This window comes from Vulpes vulpes, chromosome 5, assembly GCF_048418805.1.
Source record: "Vulpes vulpes isolate BD-2025 chromosome 5, VulVul3, whole genome shotgun sequence".
NCBI lineage: Eukaryota > Metazoa > Chordata > Mammalia > Carnivora > Canidae > Vulpes > Vulpes vulpes.
The window spans coordinates 122780459-122802840 of record NC_132784.1 but is presented as its reverse complement, the minus strand read 5'-3'; the positions used below and the strand labels follow the sequence as shown (position 1 = coordinate 122802840).

Genomic DNA, 22382 nt, shown 5'->3' with positions numbered 1-22382 from the left:
AAAAGCCCTATTTATCATTTCTAAGTACAGTTCATTCTCAGGATAAAACTATTTTTCTTAAACAAGACATAATGTTCTCTATTTATTTATTTTAAGATTTTATTTATTTATTCAGGACAGAGACAGAGAGAGGCAGAGACACAGGCAGAGGGAGAAGCAGGCTCCCTGCAGGAGCCCGATGCTGAACTCAATCCCGAGACTCCGGGATCACGCCCTGAGCCAAAGGCAGACGCTCCACCACTGAGCCACCCAGGCGTCCCATAACTTTCTCATTTAAAAAAACTTAGGAATTATTGTAAAAGAACTCTGTGAAACTGAGAAAACAAAGCCAAAGAAAGTTTCAATTTAAAAAGATGTAGAAATTAACCATATTTCATGAGTATTTAGTACTTTAATTTCAAAGAATTATAGTTTTAAATTAGCGTAATTGTAATTTCTACTAAGAAGATTTGAGTAGGAAGAATTATATCTTGATAGTATATCTCTTCAGCATAATACCTATTTTAGACTTTCAACACTTAAGCTTTTTTTTACATGTCCTTTAAGATTAATTTAATTTCACCCTTACAATATCACTGAAAAAGTCAATAATAAATTGACTTGGTGGATTAGAGACAGATGCCAGAGTAAAACCAGGTCACATGTTAACTCACTGCCTGACTGACCTACCTTTTTTTTTTTTTTTTTTTTAAGATTAGAGGGCTTGGGTGGGTCGGGATTTTGATTTGTTTTTAAAAGATTTATTTATTTTAGAGGGGAGGGGAAGGGAGTGGAGGAGCAGAGGGAGAAAGAGTCTCACTCAAGCAGACTCTGTGCTGAGCGCAGAGCGTGATGAAGAGCTTGAGATCCTGACCTGGGCTGAAACCAAGAGTCAGATGCATAATCCACTGTGCCATCCAGGCACCCCCTGACTGACCTACGTGAAAGATTACTGTCCCATTTAACCTCCATATTGGATTTAACACTTAAATGTTAAAGATTTTTAATAAATTGATTTTCTTCACATGATGCAGTACATACACTGTATAATGTTAAGTAAGAGTGGAATGTAGTCCCACCATAAATTTTTGGTACATGGATTAAAATTTTGGTTTTTAGTGACTGCAGTTTAAATGGTTCAGTCATTTAAGCTGTAAACTGGGTGAAGTCTGTCTCCCACGGACAAGGGTGAAGACCATGTAATGTCAGTATATCCCAGATTTTAAAAAATATCTTAGGCCAAAACTAGATAACTCATTACCTTTGCTATAGCCACTCTATTTTAGAATTAGATGAGTTCTAGAAAAATTACAGGTACCATATATAAATTTGGTACATAATACATAATTTGGTATATACCTCTCAAACTTAGGTGTTGTAGAGTATATCTATATCTAGGGAAACCTAAGTACCCAGACGTCTTTGAAGGGCTATGTTAGCATATCTTCAAGGTGTATGCATAGCTGCACACAGCAGTGATGGTGATATGTAGGCTTTTGTGTCATTTTCTTATATCTGAGATTTTATCCATTCTGTTACTGTAGCCTTCCCTCCCTCTGGATTCCTGACCTTGTAGAAATAAGAGCAGGACTTGAAATTTCATACCATGCTGTAGAACAAAAGCTATTTGCTACTGTTAACTTTCCCCATAGCAACTCTCTCATGTCCTTTAGTAGTAGAAGGATGATCTTCAGTTGAATCTGTTTATATACCTTCATTTTTTTGTCACCTTCTTTTTTTTTTTAATTAATTAATTAATTAATTTATTTATCATAGTCACAGAGAGAGAGAGAGAGGCAAAGACACAGGCAGAGGGAGAAGCAGGCTCCATGCACCGGGAGCCCGATGTGGGACTCGATCCTGGGTCTCCAGGATCGCGCCCTGGGCCAAAGGCAGGCGCCAAACTGCTGCGCCACCCAGGGATCCCCTTTTTGTCACCTTCTATACACACACACACACACACGCACACACACGCCCCTTTTCTAGAGCACCAATAAACATTTCCACCTTTTTCTTCCCCAGGACAGTACAGAATGCCGTAAGTGTTCTTGATTACCTGACGAGGTTTTTCAAATAGAAACACACTGGTTTCATGTGTTTTGATTTTGTTTATTTATTTATGAGAGACAGGCAGAGACCTAGGCAGAGGGAGAAGCAGGCTTCCTGCTTCTGCGGGAGTTGATCGTAAAACCCCAGGATCACAACTTGAGCCAAAGATAGACGCTCAACCACTGAGCTACTCACATGCCCTGGTTTTCATGTTTGATACAAAAGATTTGAAATTTCATAAGTTAATAAGTTATTTAAAAGTTGTGTCAACTCTTTGGTTAAAGTTTTCAATATTGAAAAACACATCTAGTTTTATGATTTATTTTTGGTATAAGTTGTACATTTTTTGCATTTTTCCAGGCAAGACCAATCATTATTCATCTCACAAAGGAACTACCCTAATTATACTACTTCTGTTTTTAAAAGTCATTTCTTTCTGAGAGTATTTGCTACATAGAGCTATCTTTCTTGAGTGTCAAGCATAATACTTTAAAGGTCATGCCATTCAAACATTCACGCAGTAGGCTAGTTACAAAATTAGCTATGAAGTTATAAAACATGGCAAGCTTTAACCATGGCAATGGATTTGCACATTGTTTCTTTGCAAATGCTTTTTGTTCAAAATCCAATGCAGGAAATACTTCTTCTATCACAGAATAAGTAAGATCAGTATAGACTTGTTATGTCTCCTGTTTTCAAGGCAGTACTACCTCACTGCCCACATGCCTGTGACTCATGTTGTTTGGGTTGATCTAAAACAAAATTGTTAACTCTGGTTTTATTAAGCAAATGTATTATATGCATTCAGTGTAGCTGTCAAAAGAGATTTTTTTGTAGATAATACTAAAAAGTACCATTTTTTCTATATTGCAGTACTTTTCGTGATACCAGCTTTTTCTCTATTTTATTTTATTTTATTATTTATTTACTTATTTATTTTTTAAGGAGCCCAGTGCAGGGCTTGACTCAAGACCCTGATATCAAGACTTCAGCTTAAATTAAGAGTCGAGCATCCAACTGACTGAGCCACCCAAGAACCCGCCTACTCTGTTTTTTTTAAATTTATTTTTCAGTAGAGAATGAGGATTTAGATATATATGCTTATTTTAAAATCAAAATACTATTTACTTTGCTTTTATATTTGTACATATATTAAAGTTGATTTAGATGAGGTAGCTTCCCTTTAAAAAATATTAATATTCCTAAGTGGAATTTTACAATATTAATATTTTAAGTAAATCTCTCAGTCCCACTACCTTTCTCTAGTATCTTTGTGCCCTAAAACAGGGAGTGGGGGTAATTAAACATCTGAGTCCTGGTAACTGGTGTTCTTTTTGAGAAATTAATATTATTCTGTGAGGTCCTGTCTTTCAGCTGTTAATGGCACTATGATGCAGTGATCGGTGGTAGAACTAAACATTACCTGGAGCAGTCACAGTTTTTGACCCTCTTACCTACATTAATTAGAATTTAGCTCTCCTACTCTTTCTCCTTTCAGCATTTTCACTATGCTCAAATTCAAAATGTCCTTATCAGGGTACAAATCAGTTTGTACTTTTTAAAAGATATACTTTGATTTTGAAACAATTGCAAACTTACAGAAAAGTTGAGAGAACTCCCATATATCTTTCACTCAGAGCCCCCATTTAAATTCTGCTGATTATCCCTATTAATAGCCTTGTTGCTTCTCGAGAAAGCTCTAATCTGGGATCTTGTGCTGCACAGTGGTCATGTCTCTATAGTCTCCTTCAACCTGGAGCAGACATCAGCCTTTCCTCAATTTTCACTTTTGTCACTTTTTTTTTTTTTTAAGATTTTATTTATTTATTCATGAGAGACAGAGAAGAGACACAGGCAGAGGGAGAAGCAGGCTCCATGCAGGGAGCCCAATGTGGGACTCGATCCCGTATCCCAGGATCATGCCCTGAGCCAAAGGCATATGCTCAACTGCTGAGCTACCCAGGCGTCCCTTTTGTCACATTTTTTAAGACTAAAAGGCAGTCCCTTTGTACAGAGTTCCTTAATTTGGGTTTATGCCTCTGGTCAGGATCAGAGTCCAAGTGACTTGTGAGTGTGGAATATGCATATCTCTTTCCACCTCCAAGGTCAGCATTATCATTTGGTACTTGAAATTGGGCCATGATGGTATTATTTATACCATGGAAATCAAGAAATACTACAAACAAGGACTTTTTACCTCTGGAGAGCTAGTTGTTTAACATTTAACTAATTCAGCATAATACTGAGTTAGTAGCATGATGTTTCTTCATGATTAAACCCAAGTTATGCATTTTTGGCAGGAATATAATAGAAGGGATATTTAGTTCTTCTCGTTGCATCCTATCAGGTGGCAAATGACATAAATTTGCACCCTTACTGATATTTACATTAATTGCTTGATTAATGTAATATCTGTCAGATTTCTCCATTATAAATTTATTTTTCTCTTTATAATCAACAAATGCCCTATGTGGAGACACATTAAGATTATAAAAACAATCCATTTCTTATCTCACCTTTACCTTCTAGTTTTAATATCCATTGATGATTAATTATTACCTGAATTGTTGCTATGATAGTTGCCAGATGGTGGTTTTTCTGTTATTCCTTTTACATTTGTTAGTTGACATTTTCCTTTAAGGATAAGCTTTCCCCTATTTATTTACTTATGGATTTCTATTTTATTCAGTTTGTTAATGTCATTATTCATTTCAATGATCAGATTGGCCTAAATTGGCAAATTTAGTGGGACCCCTTTGAGTAGTTTGTCTTCTCTGATATGTCTCTTTCCTTCTTTGGTCACTTTCTTCCTTTCTAGGGTAACAAAATGTATTACATTCAGCTTGTACTCCTCTGCCACAGCCCTGAAGTCAACCATTTCTTCTAGGAGGGTAGTATATAGAAAGCAAGATCTGAGTGCTAGAAATGCTTACAGATGCTGTGGTATTACTATCCCCAGTGGGTAGAGCTAGAAAGTGTGTGTGTGTGTGTGTGTGTGTGTGTGTTTATCTCTTTACATTTAGATTTATTTCTGTATTTAGATGTATTATAAGCCATGAATTTGCAATAATAGCTCCAGTTCAAATATAGTACCTCATAGTTCATTTTATCTTGTCTTTATATCTTCCTTCTCTATCACTGAAAAACCTGGTTCCCATTGTTCTCAATAAACTAATTTATTTAGTTAATCTCTAGATGTAGCCCCTTCCCAGCCCATTGAGCTATGGCCAGGCTGCCCCTCCCATGCCACTGCAACAGATCTTGTGCAAGAGTTGTTATTACCAGCCACTTCCAATCTGCCTCAATTTGAATTTTGAGCTACTTTGTAAACTCTGAGGGTGGTACATATATTTAGCATTTTCTTCATCCTTTCAACTTGGTTTGCAACTTATCTGAATTGTTTGTGAGAAACATCAGAAAGCTGCTATAGTTTAGTAACTTATTGTTCATGTCTCCTGAGAGTGTTCTGTGTCTGAGGAGATAGTGGGGAAAAGAAAAACCCAATGAAGATTGGAAGTAGGCAGAGATAAGAGAGGAAGGGAGATAGCTGAAAGGTATGTGCAGTGGGTACTACTAGTACCCCCTCCATAGCTTCAGTCTTTACCCTGTCCTGGTAAGCAAAGAGTACATTTCCCTTAGAAAAATCCCAGAAGCATCACTTATTAATGATTCAAAGCCCTTTTCACCAGGTCCTTATCATTTTGCCCTCTAGGGTTCTGGTTCACTCTGCAAGGTTTCAGCCACTTTTTCTACTTTGACTACCAGCCTCCAAGCACTGTTTTCAACTGCCTAGTAATCTTTCTAAGGGTGTTTCTAGGCCCTCAAGGTCCAGCATTTCTATCTTTCTTCCAAAATAAATTTCTTCTCTTTCACATCCTGTTTAATGGTTCTACCAACTCGCCAGTCTTCGTTCACATCATTCACCTCCTTTTCCTGTTTTTCCAGCCCAGTGTAATTTCCAGGACCCTTCATAGATACCTTTCCAGCACACGCCTTGTCTATCTTTTGTAGTTTCTCACATTTTTGGAATATCAGGAACTTTACTTCCCTAAGTCTTTTTCTAAGTCTACTAATAGCATAGTTTTCAAGGGTGAGGTGATGGGAATAATTAATAGCTGGTGTTTTTATCACTTTCTTCCTGAGACAGAGTAGGTCACAAGTTTTCTCTGTACCTTTTGTTTTCTGTTTTTGCCTTTTCTCTTCACTACATTAATCCATTTTCCTCCTTTCCTCTGCTACTCTTAAATGATTTTTGTTCTATGGCTCATTCCCTTGGTCTTGCCATGCCTCTCAGGGTCATATAGAAAGAAAAGGGTCAGAGGATTAGGCTGAGTCTTGCAATTCTGTGGAGATGTGTTCTGAATGATTAGAAAGCATAGGAGCTCTGTGAAGCATATAAGAAATGGAGTCTGTCTCCTTTAATAACCTTAAAGGAGAAGGTCAGGAAGGAGAGGGGCCTGTTTGTATAAAACAAAAGCTTTCTAGGCTTTGATGAGTGTATTAAGAAGAAATCCTATCAGGCAACTTCCCCAGGAGTGGGTAAGTTGGAGGTAGTGTGGAGAATATCATTAACCTCATGGTCAGAAGGTCAGTATTCTAGTGCTGGCTTTGCCTCTAACTGGTTGTGTGACCTTATATAAGTTCATTAGACCTCTTTGTATTTCTGATCCATTGTTTCCAAAATGAGCATTTAGAATAGGTGAGTTCTAAGGTCCTGCACAGTTCTAAAAGATTCCAGTAGGACTGAGTAACTATAGTGTTAAAGGCAATTCTTTTGTGCTTTTAAAAAAAAATTGTGGGATCCCTGGGTGGCGCAGCGGTTTGGCGCCTGCCTTTGGCCCAGGGCGCGATCCTGGAGACCCGGGATCGAGTCCCACGTCGGGCTCCCGGTGCATGGAGCCTGCTTCTCCCTCTGCCTGTGTCTCTGCCTTTCTCTCTCTATGTCTCTCATGAATAAATAAATAAAATATTTAAAAAAAATAAAAAAAAATAAAAAATAAAAAAAAATTGTTTTAAATTTAAATTCAGTTAATTAACATAAAATGTATTATTAGTTTCAGAGGTAATGGTCAGCAATTCATCAGTCTTTTTTTTTTTTGATTCATCAGTCTTATATAACACCCAGTGCTCATTATATCACATGCCCTCCTTAATGTCCATCACCTACTTACTCCATCTCCTCACCCTCCTTCATTGACCCTCAGTCATTTTCTATGATTAGTAGTCTCAGATGGTTTGTCTGCCTCTCTGATTTTGTCTTGTTTCATTTTTTTTCCTCTCTTCCCCTATGATCCTCTGTTTTGTTTCTTAAATTCTTTTGTGCATTTTTTAAAGATTTATTTATTTATTTGAGAGAGAGAGAGAATGAAAGCAGGAGTAGGGGGGAGGGCAGAGGGAGAGGTAAGCAGACTCCCCGCTGAGCAGGGCCGAATTCCAGCCCTTCCTTCCCCCACCCCCCCATCATGACCTGAGCCAAAGTCAGACACTTAACCAACTGAGAGCCACTCAGTTGCCCCTCTTTTGTGGATTTGTAAAAATTTTTGGTATTTTGACCTGTACTAATTTTTTTCTTGCAAAATGGATACTCTGTAGAAAATTCAAGGGGATTTAAGTAAAATTAAATGCAAGAAATTAATAAATTTCATGATAAACTTAATTTGCATTGAGCACATTTTAATTTTGTATAGGACTTACACTGTATTTTTACTAACCATTTCTTTTGGATAGCTATTCTTTCACCCACTGTAGTCTCTGAAGATTCCTCAAGCATTGGCCTATTAATCAAAATATTTTTTCTTTTTTTAAAGATTTTATTTATTCATTCATGAGAGACAGAGAGGGAGGGAGAGAGAGGCAGAGACACAGCCAGAGGGAGACACAGGCTCCACGCAGGGAGTCCAATATGGGACTCAATCCCCAAACTCCAGGATGTCGCCTCGGGCCGAAGGCAGGTGCTAAACCGCTGAGCCACCCAGGGATCCCCTCTTACTTTTCATGTTGTATTTTGTATATTGAAAAAATTAAATTCCTATCAGTGAAGAATGTCAGTTGTAGCCTTTTAGGTAATTAATGGCTACATGATAGTAATATTTTTTCAGAGTATTTCAATGGGTGAAAGAGGTTACTTCTTTATCTTCTTGGTTTTCTTCATTTCTACTTCTTCCATTATTTACAAACTTGTATTATAAGGTTTTCATTTTCTTCAAATATTTTATGTTACAAAAGGCTAAAATGAATTTATCAGAGTTATTTATGTATATATATTAATAGTATTTATTTGAGTAAATGAAAGTGCTAAAACCAAGTTAAAACACTAATTGCAAATTAATCTAATAATTACAGAAAGTCTTTTAAACAAAATTTTATTTTTTTTTCAAAATTTTAAAATACATTATTAACCATAATAAAATTGGCAAAATTTTTATTATAGATTTTACGTAAAGACCAAGTTGTTGACCAAGAATCATTTGATAAGTTAGGGTGTATACCTTAGAATTGCTATTTGTAAGACCTCCCAACCTATCTGGTAAGCTGAATTAGGACATTTATTTACAATTATTGATTTATTTTATATGATAGGTATTATATTTCTAAGTTACTTATTATAAAAATAAGGTAGCCATTAACATCCTGAGAAATAACTACCAGATTTAATTATTAACAGAACATAATATTCCATCAGTAACTCATCCAAAATAAGCTAGGTACACATAACATGCTTCTGCAACTTTTTCTTTTAGATCAAAGAAAGCAAAGAATTCAATTGATAAATCAACGGAGACTGACAATGGCTACGTATCCCTTGAAGGGAAAAAGACTGTTAAAAGCAGTGAAGAGGGAATCCAAAGCCATGAACCTCAGTGTGAAACTGTTCGACCAGAAGAGACAACCTGGCACACGGGAACACTGAGGAACATTCCCAGCAAAGTCAGTGTGATTTTTAAAATTGTTTGCTTGTATGATTTCACATCAGCTAATGGAAAGTGACTTAGATATCGGAATCACCTTTGAACTACACGTTTTCTCCAGAATTTATTCTCTGAGCTGTTACAAATCACACTGATAAAGCTGAAAATCAAAGTTACATGAATAAACTCGATTGCTGATATAACTTGGCACCCTCCGAATTCATGATTGATGGCTCCACATCTTTCAAAATGTTAAGGCACTTCATAGTTGATGTTTCTTAAGCCTTGTCTTCTCTTTCCTCATTTCTGTGTATGTGTGCATGCAAATTTGTTTTAAATGGAACATCTAGATTATCTTAAAACTGAACTAGAAATCTGGCTTTCCATTCATGTTCCCCATACAAGAATATTACCTTGTCTTTTCTACCTTCATTACCTTTGGTGTCAGCACATTTGTTTTGGTTTTAATTTGAAAAAAAATATTATTGAGGACATATTTAATAAGGATAATAATTATTTGTTTACTTTTCCAAAATAATAAAGAAATCCTGCATTTATTGTAACAAAGCCTTATGGGATAACCTCTATCTCATCATTTTGCTGTTTTTTGGGGGGGTTTTTTTTGGTTAGGTTTTTTTTTTTAAACTTATAGTAAAAAAAATATGGCCAAATTAAAAGATATTGCTTCTGTTACATCATGTGAACATAAACATTTTGTTGATTCTTCCATTTTGAGTGAAGTATGTGCTACTACTTGATAGTACATGCGTTTTCAGTACCAGTAGCTATACAGTCAATAGCATAGGGCTGCAGTGAAATAGAATCCCTTACTCTGATTTTAGATTTTTGAAGCATTTAGCTAATAATGTGAGCTTCACATCACTGTCATCACTCAAAAGGTAAGTTTTCAGTCATACAGTTTTCAAACACATTTTCAGCTACTTTTTTCCTACTATAGTTATGAGAGGAACATGAAAATATCAATAAAACCTAAGCTCTAGACTCTCTCAGTTTCAGAATATCCAAAATCTGGATGTACATAATGTCTGTCTGATATGTGCACACATGCAACTACTATTTACTTCCTCCTGCCTCATGTCATTATTAAATCAATAATGGTCTTATAATTGATGGCATTTTGGGTTTGTAGAAATAGTAAAATTAGTTCATCTCAGTTTTCTCAGCTTCTTTTAAATGGTCTCTGTTTTATTTTTATTCTCTTTTATATTCTTAATTTTCTAAGCTATTTCAAATGTTTTCATGAACAGAGGTGTTATAGGACAATATTTGACAAATGGCTGTTGAATTACTCTTAAAATTGAAATAACTGTATAATCACTAATTTAAGACATTTTTAAAGAAGTTTGGGTAATACTAATCAATCACTTTGAGGTTTTTGAAGATACTTGAAGGTGTATGTATAAATACATATAATTTAAAATTTTGCAGTTGTGAAGCTACAAATTCAGTCATAAATTACCGGTAATTCTCTTTGTGTACTCCCAACTTAGGATACTCAAAGGACAATAACAAATGTCTCTGATGAAGTCTCCAGTGAGGAAGGTCCTGAAACGGGATACCCATTACGCCGTCACATGGACAGGACTTCTGAGAGCATTCTTCGGAACAGAAAGTCACACCATTATAAGAAACATTACCCTAATGAGGTATAGACTTTGTCCTTACATATGTGTATATATACCTATTTTATGTGTTACTAATTTACAACTTCTTCCAACAATTGAATATAATCATTGAAATAAGTTTATTTCCCATCACTGTCAATTATCTTGTTATATGATCTGGATTAATGGAGTAGCAGTTTTAGATTTATGTATTGCACACATGATAGCTACACTTTTGTATTCCTTTTGTGCATTATCTCTGAAGACTCATACATTCAGTTTGTTGTTTACTTTTAAAGACAATCATCCTAGAGAGACACTCTATGAACTCCTGTGTGAGTCTTTTTCACAATTTGTAAGGTTTTGTAGCTTCTTGATGATAGCAGTTATCATTCTAAGTGACTTTCTTCATGTTACTATCACTAGTTATTAAGCTGCCCATACTATAAAATTCAATTCTTTTTTTCTCCTTTGATTCTTTCTTTTTTAATATTTGTTTTTCTCTAAACCCTTTTCCAACTTTCTCACATCACTTGAAGTTATCATATCCCTTACAACTACTTAAATAGAAAAAGAATTTCATTCAATTGTATTTTTAGTTTTTATTCTATGGACAGAACATTTCATTATCTCACTTCAAGGCAAATGTCACTTATGACACTTTTTGATGCACATTGCCTTCTCTTTTTAAACTATATTAGAATTTTTTTATTGATGATTTAGGGCTATACTTTTGAAAAATCAGGTATTATCCTGTGCAGGAGTGTGCATACCTTGATTATTCTAAGCTTAGAAGAGTTACTTGTTCTTCATACAATCTTCTCTGTGGTTATATCTCTATTTAATCTTAGTGGTGACTGGCTGTGTTTCTTCTTTCGGTAGCTGTCATAGACACCCCTAATGCCAGTGTGTCTGCTCTTTACCTGTTCACACAGATCATATGATATATTGTCCCCTGTTTCTTTTGAAGTTCAGTCTGGTGAACTTCAGTAGTATAGTCAAGTCAGTTGGTCTTGGAAGGGATTCCAGGTCATCTATAGAAGATCTTCACTTGCTCCAATAGAATAAATTATTGGGCTTTAGAAGTACTTTTCTCACCCCATAATATTTGTTCTTCTTGATTTGCAGCTATATTTTGAACTGTTGAGATTCTTGAAGAACAGAACAACATCCTAAGGATCTCAACTTTTAAATAAATATTAAATATAATTATTTTAATGAATAAAACTTCTGGATTTCAGGCTAAGTAATGCTGATAATTAGCTAGGAGGCATTGGTTGTTTTAAGTCTTTTTTTAATGATATAAAAGATTACCTCAAAATAAAACCTGGTCTTCAGATTCTTTATCTGTTAAGTAGGGAGCTTTAGAACTAGAAGATATTTTAAAAGCTGCATTGCAGTTCAAGAAAATCTGACTCTCAGGGATCCCTGGGTGGCGCAGGGGTTTAGCGCCTGCCTTTGGCCCAGGGTGCAATCCTGGAGACCCGGGATCGAGTCCCACATCGGGCTTCCGGTGCATGGAGCCTGCTTCTCTCTCTGCCTGGGTCTCTGCCTCTCTCTCTCTCTCTCTCTCTGTGTGTGACTATCATAAAAAAAAAAAAAGAAAGAAAATTCTGACTCTCAAATCAAGCCAACCTTACGAGGTATTTTAAGAAAGCAAAACAAAAATTCCTTTGTATGAATAAAATTGAGACAGGAAACAGTAGTGTTATAGTGTTGTTTTACATCTTTATGTATCTATTCTGTTCTTTTCAAATTACTAGTGATATTTTTCTTTAAGGGTGAGACACAAGGAACTCCTTTTGGAACGCACTTTGTGCATGGATAGATCTGGTGTTCTTCATTATAAAATGACTGGTTAGGGACACACCCATTTGTTATAAGCCTCCTTTATGTCAATATCTATAGATATACTTTTTTAGGGGTTTTTAGTTTTTTAGGAAGAATCATCCAATCTGCTGGTGGTATGAGAGTAGTAGATATTATTCTAGGCTGCCATGGCATTTGTCATCAAGGGGATTGGGAATGAAGTGGTAATCTTGTCATTTAGTGTGTAGACTTTCACTTAACCCCTCTTCCTCCCAACTCCACCCCTGCCCCAGTTTGTTTTTCTACTTTTTCTACTTTTCAGTTTTTTCAGTACTTTTTTCAGTACTTTTCAGTACTTTTTTCAGTACTTTTCTACTTTTTCTTCTTTTCAGTTACCTTTTTCTACTATCTGCGATATTTATCTGGTTGTCTTCTAGTCTCCTGTTTGGAAGATGGTAGTGGAGTTACTTGATTATTTAGAATAGGAGGTGTCCTGTGGAATTGATAACTTCCTTTAAGCATTTACCCTGTTTCCTACTCTTTCCTGCTTTGTTTAACTCTACAAGTGTCTTTCAATTTTTATTCCCTGTTGAAAATTAGCTTTTCATCTAATGAAAGTAACATTTGATGAGAAAGAAGCATAATGAAGAAACCATGGGCTTGGACTCAGAATATTTAAGTGATTTTGGAAAAATTATTTAACTTCTCTGAGTCTCAGTTTCTGCATCTGTACAGAGAGGAGACCAACCTCCTCAGATTGTTAGTACTAAATAAGATTATACACAATTGCCTGGTATAAAGCATTTATGTTATAAATTCTTATTCCCTTCAAATAAATAATTGATTATATGCTCAGAGTTTTAGCTGTCAAAAGATTTAAAATAAGCAGACTGGACCAAGTTAAATGAGCTATTAACTTGAGCTATTTTCTGTAATGCAAAATTTTCCAATTTTTAGCCTTTTTTCAGCATTTTTTATAGTTTTATGGTTTTATTAACACAAATATGACATGAACATAAGCTATCTATTCATTTTCTTCACTGTGTAGCCTGGCATTGGGATTGGTGACTGATTGCCAGCTGGGCTGCTTTTTCCACAATGGCTTTGTAGTTCTTGGAGGATACATTGTGAGCAATCTCTGCACAATAAGATTTGTTGCACATCAGCAGCACTTCAAGCTCCTTGAAGTTGTGGACTAGGAACTTCCAGAAGCCACTAGGCAGCCTGTGCTTTGTTTTCTTGTTGCTCCCATAACCAATGCTGGGCATCAATATCTGGCCCTTGAATCTTTGCATACCCTGTTGTCAGTGCCTCTGGGTTTCTGCCAGTTGCGCTTAATTTTGACATATAGGTCTGACTGGTGCCGGATGAACTTCTTGGTCCTCTTTTTAACGATCTTGGGCTTCACCAGAGGTCTGAGGGCAGCCATGATGCCCAGCAATAGATGGCTGCCACTTCCGCAGGCAGCACCAAGGAGAAGAAAGCCTTTTTTCAGCAATATTTTGTGAAATTCAAAGTGGCCATTAGTCACCTAAATGTTGCGGTAAAATTCTTTTTGACATACAAGTGGTCATAGGTCATAAGTTTTAGATTTTCCATTTATAAAATGGCCCACTTATTAATCAGAATTTGGCAAAATACATTTATAAACAAAGATATTTCTGAAATCACCCATTAGTTTCACTTAAATAATCATCAGGCCTTTAATCTTGTTACTCATTTCTGTACCAGATGAGCAAGTCTGCATCAGAAGTTGGTGATAGATAAAAGCTAGTTTTATCAAAAATTTTAGGTGAGCGATTACTGGTTACTTAATACTTTCTGTGCCTTACTATCTAATGAAAACAGTTATGATTAAAAATTGTGTATGCTTTGAGTATTCTGGTTGACGTTAGTAAATCAAACATTTTTGGGGTGCTTTTTATAAAACAGACTGATTTTTTACCTTTTTTCTTTCTGTATTTTCTTTTTATTTCTCTGCTCTCCTGCTCAACTCTTTCAAAACATTTTTACTTCTCCTTCCTTCAAACAAATAATTCTTTTCCCACAAATCCTTAAGACACTAAATATATATTCATGGGGCCCCATTCTAATATTAATTAATTAATTATCAAAAACCTGTCTCATTCATTCAGGATGTTTTATTACATATGGTAAGGGTAGCAAAAAAAATTGGTTTTTGTCTTCATCGACTTACAGTGTATTTGAGAGTTATGATTTACTTGAGAATACTAAGTACGTGAACATTTAATAACACAGACAATAGAGATGCTGAATAGCAAAGTAAAATTTATTGTCATGGAAGTAAATAATAATAACCTCACTTTAGGGACTAAGGGATCACTCTAAGTAGAAAGCTGCAAAACTAACATTTGTGGAGCTCCTGCTTTGTACCTGGTTTGTATTGAAAGCTACAGTGCTCATATAATTTTCAGTGTCTCTTTAAGATAGTTTTATTCCCCATTGCCAGAAGACTAAGCAAGGGTCAGAAACGAGGAAAACAGGTTAGAAAGGGACACAGATGGTGTTTTCCTGACACTTGGTTGTAGAGGAGAGTAGGATACAAGGTAAACACATAATTGGAGGCTGGAGTGACAAGGAACAAGCTGTGTTTAGGGGCTAGGGAGTAGCCCAGTGTCCCTGGGGGAGAAGCTGATGGTAGGGACAAGTGGAGAATAAAGTCCAAAAAGGAGCACATTTGAAGGCTGGTGAAGGAATTTGAACTTCATCCAGGAGAGCAGTGGGAAGTCACAGAAGGACTTTGGTCAGAGGAGTGGGAAAAAGCTCACTTTAGGAAGATAATCTGGAAAGTGGGGAAGGCCTTTCAGATTGGGGGCCAATTTGGAGGCTCTTTATAGCAAACAAGATATGGATGATAAAGTCTGAACTCTGATGATAGCACAAGAAGAAGAAAGGGATACATCTAAAACATTTTAAAGGTGAAATTGACGGTCTTAGTGACAGGATAATTAAAAACAAATCTGAGAATTTCAGCATACTTGGCTATAAAGATAGCTATTATCATTCTTTATTCAGTAAAAGTTATTTTGAATTATTACATCAAACTTTTACCCAAAAATATTTATTTTGCACAATAATAGCTGCAAGAAAAAAGGAAACTGATTAGAAATTATTTAACTTGTGCTTTTTAGTTTTTCACTTTTATGCCATAGATTATCTCAAAAACATGAGTTGGCAATTATCTTCCTGGGATAGATTATTAATTTTACATCAATTTATTGAACTTCTGTTTGAAAAACAAAAACAGTAGATACATGAGATCTTGTGTTGCTAAAAAAGACTACAGTAAGGAAATAACTCCATTAAACACATCAGTTAAAGGTGGTTAATATTCACTGACTATACAGTCCATACAAACTTAATTCTGAACTGTGTAGAAAAATTTAGGAGGAAATAGGCACAACCTTCGCATGCAAAATAACACTTGAAGCTGAGATGTGAAGTTAAATAAATTTTGAAATGAGGACATTTAGTTACTCCTTAAAAGCTTATTTTTAATGTTTTGCTCTCTATTTCACTGTCATTTGGCAGTGTATTTGTTGTTATAGCAAAAAAAAAAATAGCAGTATATGGTTCTGATAGAATCCTTTGAGTTGGAAAGGGTACATAAATTGCATTAATGTCAAAGAATATCTTGATTTCAGGATGCCCCTAAATCGGGTACTAGTTGCAGCTCTCGCTGTTCAAGTTCCAGACAGGATTCTGAAAGTACAAGGCCAGAATCTGAAACAGAAGATGTATTATGGGAAGACTTGTTACACTGTGCAGAATGCCGGTCATCTTGTACCAGTGAGACAGATATGGAAAATCCTCAAATTAATCCAAGTGTGAAAAAAGAATATAGAGACGACCCTTTTCATCAGGTTGGTTTACAGCATTGGGTTATTTGGGGCTCTCAGTCCAGCTTTTTTTAATGTATGTACAGATTTTATAGAGGTGGAAAAAAAGCTTACATTCAGTTAAAGTAATAGTCCTATGATTTGTTTCTTCATGTGAGCTGTAGTCTGGCTTCATTGGAACATAGAATTTCAGTATTTATATTATGGTTGTATCTCTCGGCTTGCAAACTTACATTCCTGAGAAGTTGTTGGTAAATGGAGTTTTATAAGTCAATTTGTGTTTTAGATGCGTTAGTCTTTTTTTCAGTCAACATACTTCATGGTTGGATCAGCACTTGTGGCCTTAACTCCACCGATAAAATTATGATTCATAAATCTCTATCTCATGAATATCAGATTTACATCTCCCAAGAGCTTTAGTAATGCTGTCCAACAAAAATATAATGAGAGTCACATATGTAATTTTAAGTTTTCTGGTAGCCTCATTTAAAATGTTTAAAATGTTGAAATTAATTTTAATATATTTTACTTAACCCAGTATACTCAAAATATTATCACTTCAACATATAACCAGTGTAAAAAATACTAATGAAATATTTTACTTTTTTTATACATCTTCAAAGTCTATTGTGAACTCTTACAGTACATCTCATGTGGACCAGCCACTTTTCAAGTGCTCACTAGCCACGTGTGAGTAGGTTACCATATTGGACAGCATACATCCAAACCATATCTTCTTTTGAATTGCCCCACCAGGTTCTCAAATTTAACCAAACACCCCATTTTCTCTTGTAAATCTGTGATGGCGCTCAAAGTCTTAGTGAGTGAGCTCTCCATCATTCCATTCACAGTCTGGAAACCCATGGTCATTTAAAATCCTCACTCTTCCTCTTCTTTCCCTCATGAAACTTTTCATCAAACTCTAATAATAAAACCAAGTAAACTCTTAAAAAATTATAGTTAGAAGGGAACTTACTTAATCTGCTAAAGGGTAGCTGCCAAAGAACCTTCTAAAAGCCTATCATATTTTAACAATGAAATTTTAGGAGTATTTCTATTAAATACAGAAACATGTCAGAGATACCCTTTATCACACTGCTTTTTCTGTCAAAATCCTACCAGTTGTGTTTGTCTGGTTGAACTTAGATTTAAAGTCTACATTAAAGAGCAAAATGTCAAGAATAACTAAAACAGTTTAAGAGAACAACAGGGAGACTTTCCCAACTGGATATAAAAATTTATTTTAAAAGTATAGGAAGGGAGAGAAAACTGAATGGGAAAAAATAAGAGAGGGAGACAAACCATATGAGACTCTTAACTCTGGGAAACAAACTGAGGGTTGCAGAAGGAGAGGTGGGTGGATGGATGGCGTAACTGGTGATGGCCATTGGGGAGGGCATGTGATGTGATGAGCACTGGGTGTTATATGCAGCTGATGAATTATTGAACACTACATCTGAAACTAATGATGTACAATACGTTGGCTGAATTTAAATTTTAAAAAAGTATAGTAATAAAGGTAGTATGGGATAGTTGTATGCTATGGACTGAATGAATGTTTGTGCCCACCCCCTCCCAGCCACCGGTTCATATGGTGAAACCAAATGCCCAAGGTGGTGGTATTTGGAGATGGGGCATTTTGGGGGGTAATTAGGTCATAAGGGTAGAGCTCTAGGAAGGATACCCCAGAGAGCTGCCTTGCCCTTTCCACTGTGTGAGGTTACAGCAAAAAGAGTTTAGTCTTTTTGACTATAAAAACCAGGAGGTGAACCAGGAAGTAGGATCTCATCAGACACCAAATCTGCCAGCATCTTGATCTTTGGACTTCCAGCCTCCAGAACTGTGAGGAATAGATATCTGTTTTTTTTTTTTTTAATTTATTTATTTACTCATGAGAGACACACAGAGAGAGAGAGAGAGGCAGAGACACAGGCAGAGGGAGAAGCAGGCTCCATGCCGGGAGCCTGATGTGGGACTTGATCCTGGGTCTCCAGGATCAGGCCCTGGGCTACAGGCGGCGCTAAACCACTGAGCCACCGGGGCTGCCCTATCTGTTGTTTCTAAGCCATCCAGTCCATGATATTTTGTTATAGCAGCCCAAGCAGACCAAGGCAGCATATAAAAAAATAGACCTATGGGACAGAATAGAATACCCTGAAGTAGTATGTGTTTATATGGATCCCTAATACATAAGTGGCATTACAACCAGTGGGGAAAGGATGGATGGACTCTTCTGTATATAGTTGTAGGTCAAATGATTATTCATACACAAAAATATATTCCAGGGCAGAGGGAGAGGGAAAAAGAGAATCCCAAGCAGGTTTCATGCTCAGCATGAATCCCCATATCAAGCACAGTCTCAACCCTGAAATCATGACCAGCTGAAACTGAGTCACCTGCTTAACTGACTGAGCCACCAGGCGCCCCAAGAGAAGAATTTTTTAAAGAAGATAAAAAAACCACAAGCAAATATCAAAAATGATAAATTTCAAATATCCTAAAAATTTAAAATTTGGGGCCACAAATTAAGCCATAAACATTGTTAAAAGATAGAGAAATAGAATTGACAAAATGTTTTGGTCCCCTTACCCTGAGATGTGAGCCACTTGAGTGTGTATATGTATACATAGGGAAAACCGGGAGGGAAGGATTGAATAGCTGTAAGAGAAGAAGTTGTTGAATGAGATTTCTTATGATTCTGGAGGGGAAGCATAATTAGGAAGTTTTGCCTTCAGTAGGAAGGAGAACACATCTTTTGCTGAAATAGAAGGAGAATGAGAAGTGCTTAGAGTAGATGATGAAGGTGCAAGAGGTCTATTAACGGTAAGAGAGATGATAGGACTGGGGGCTTGTAGATGGTTATGAAGGCTCAAAGTTATCACTTGTGGGAAATGGAGAGTATGTGTGCATGTATTTAGCGTCACACTGCCGCATTGTTGAGGGTCTAGCTGGAATCTGAAGCCAGGAATTTGTGGTTGCCCAATCCACACAGTTGTGTGATACTCTCTGGAGTTCAGTTGTGGTAATCAAGAATACCAAACACTCAAAAAGCATTCACTATCTGCCAGGCACTGTGCAAAATAATCCTGCTGCATTATGTCATGTAATTCTCACAACCTATGACAATGTGGTGCATTTTTAATGTATTTATATAATTATTTTATAGATGAGAAAAATTGGAGCTTGGAACTAAATAATGCACCAGAGTCACACAATGTAGGTGCTCAGTAAATAGTTGCTACTCAGGGGACAGGAGAGGCCAGGGAGTAATGGATATGGTAAGAATCCAGACTTCTTAGTTTGAAGAAGGAAATGAAACCAAGAAGGGACAGATGGATTGAAGGATAGGTGTGTTTAGAAGGGTTTTAGAATTGGAGATTTGAGACACCTGAAAAAAGGAGTTGTGGTTGAAGACTTAGTTCAGAAGTCGAGCAAGTCGAGCATTTCGGTGTGTTGACAAGGTTCAGGCTGTGGCCATGAGTAGCTGAAGGTCTACTGGAATTTAAGAAGTGAAGAAAACAATGAACAGCCCATGAGAATAGGGTGTTGGATGAGTCATCGGGATATTCATCTACGTCACTGAGCATAATAACTGGAATTGAAGTTTAGGAAAATGCCACAGAGCTAATTTCCCAGTGATTCCATAAAAAAAGCATAGAAGCAGGGGCCATGTGTTCTTTCCTCATGCTGACTCACACAGTGCTTAGTACATAGTAGGTGTTTAACAAAGATTGAGTGAAAGGAAATAAATTTTTTCAAAGCATGCCAAATTGTTTTTAATGCATGCTATACAGAATAAATTGGCCCTAAATATATCACACCACTCTGCTTTTTTTTTTTAGTAAGATTTTTAATGTTCCACTCTGCATATTATAGTACCATAGGCTTACATTGCTATTGCTTTTGGATTCAAGACATGATTTTACACACATTTATTATTCTCAGGCTTCTAAAAAATAAGTTTATATTTTCAGTTTTAATAGTATCCATGTAATGGAAATTAGCTCCCTTTAATGCAAAGCTACCAGTTTTTTTCTCTTATGACTAAAGTCTGTATTAGGTTTGGAGGGCCGTTTTTCTGCCCACCATAAAGACTGCAAAATCCCTCCTTGTGAAGAAACCGAGCATTTGTATCCATCCATTCTAGTCAGGATGTTCTAGTCAGGATGTTACCAAATTTGTAGTTTTATTTTATTTTATTTTCTTTGGCAATAATCACTGAAACATTTCTACAGCAGAAAATTGCTCTCCTCTAGTCATGGCTGAGTATATAATAAAGTATGAGGCCATGTTCAAGTGAGATTCATTTTTCAGTAGGTAAAACCAAATTTTCATGGGTACAGTTCCCACAGGTAGAAACCCCAGTGAAGCAGTTGTCATGGTGAATTTACTTGAAATAAAACGTACCACCATTTAAGTGTTAAGGTTTTCAGGCAATAGTTGAGATTTTTGAAATAGAATTATTTGCCCTGATGTTTTCCTTGAGCCTTTTTGAAAAAGTGTTTCCTGCAGTGCTGTTCTTGACACACTGTAGGCAGTGCATGTTTCCACAAGACTGTTGTTTCAGAATATATTTCACACACACAGATTCAGGGTGTATCTATGTTCACACACACAGATACAGGGTGGTTTGTTTGTTTTTCAGTTAACTCTTTAAATTCACCAGTTTCTGGTTGCTGTCTTTTCACCTGCCTTCTGGCTTTCTAGAAACAGAAAGATGATATCAGACACTAGTTAAAAGAACTGCAAAGGTAGCTGGGCAAAATGAATACTTTTGGAAGGAGGGTGAAGAGCTTCTTGAATTCTATTTCTGTCTCTAGGTAGACTTTCTTGATAAGCCTTGCTTCATGTAATTGGGAAGCCATTAATTTACTGTTAACAGACTTGAGAGTTTAAAAAGATTAGAAGCCTGTAAATCAGTGGTTGAAACCTCACCTCTCAGCCTTTACATTCTGCATTCAATTTCTCCCACTTGTTCTGTCTTTTCAGTTCTGTTCTGTTTCATAATTAACTAGATTTCCATGGAAAGTTTGATATGTATTTTGGCACAGATTACTTCTATCCTAGCTAGAACATTTTGTGGAATATTCATTTGTGGAATTAAGTGAATAGTTAATAACTAGTATCTTACAGTTTTTAAGGCTCTCCAGTAGTGAAATATATGCTTTGATGGTTAATGTATATTAAAATATTATATCTTTGGAAAAGATAAATTTTTAATGGAAACTTTTTCATAGTCAAATAAACTAAATGTAAAAGAGCCTTGCCAATAATATGGCTACTGGCATTATGGTTTGTCTATAATTATTCATCACTGTTTATTCTACTTATAGTAAATATGGTGTATCTAGCTTTACATAAAGAAAATTAATGTATGTCAGAATGCTAATAACTTCCCATTTCTGTTTTCTTACATACTATTAAAGTATTATATCTTTAATCAAAATGAATCAATGTAATTTTATTCTCCCTACAGGAAAAGATTATATTCCTTAAGTTTTCAAATACATATCTTTACCATATTTTAATCACATTTTTGTTCTTCCAAGGATGAATATAACTATAGTAGAATCTTCTGTTTATTGTTATAAGTTATTTTAATGAAATAAATTATAAAAATAAATTAGCAATACTTGTAACATAAACAGGTTCATCCATTTGGGGTCTCATCTTTTAATGTTAACTTCTCTTATGTCTGATAATGTAAAGATTAGTTTTGTATTCATTTTGTTGCTATTTTTAATCCCAACTATCGTGTTTTGAACTTTCATTTATTTTTTAAAAGGTTTTATTTTTAAATAATCTCTGCACCCAAATGTGTGGCTCAGACTCTCGACCCCAAGATCCAGAATTGCACACTCCACCAAAAGAGACAGCCAGGAGCTCCACAGTTTTGTTTTTTTAAATATAAACCTAAACAAACCAAACACCCCAAACTTAAGCATCTGATCCTGTGTATTAACACTCTCAATTGTTCTTTTCTCTTCCTTGAAAAACTGAGAGGTGCTTAATTCTTGGGAGAGTACTTATAGTTCCATATGCTTCTGTTTGCAATATTTACTCTAAGGGGGGAAAAAAGTTAAGTTAATCCTCTGGGGAATCTCTAGATTAAAATATCAGAAAAGTAACTCAATCAGATACTGAGGCTGAGG

General features: G+C 35.8%; 1 protein-coding gene across 7 annotated transcripts in view; it reads left to right on the top strand.

The window, feature by feature from the left end:
• PHTF2 (putative homeodomain transcription factor 2) overlaps positions 1 to 22382 on the top strand; it is a 113389-nt gene that overhangs the window by 75064 nt on the left and 15943 nt on the right. For 6 of the 7 annotated variants that reach the window (XM_072759828.1, XM_072759825.1, XM_072759830.1 and 3 more), the window contains 3 exons: positions 8769 to 8955; positions 10448 to 10603; positions 16036 to 16254. In XM_072759828.1, coding sequence (XP_072615929.1) covers positions 8769 to 8955; positions 10448 to 10603; positions 16036 to 16254 — 562 coding nt within the window. The remainder of the gene's footprint in view (positions 1 to 8768; positions 8956 to 10447; positions 10604 to 16035; positions 16255 to 22382) is intronic. The other variant, XM_072759826.1, reaches the window with a different exon arrangement.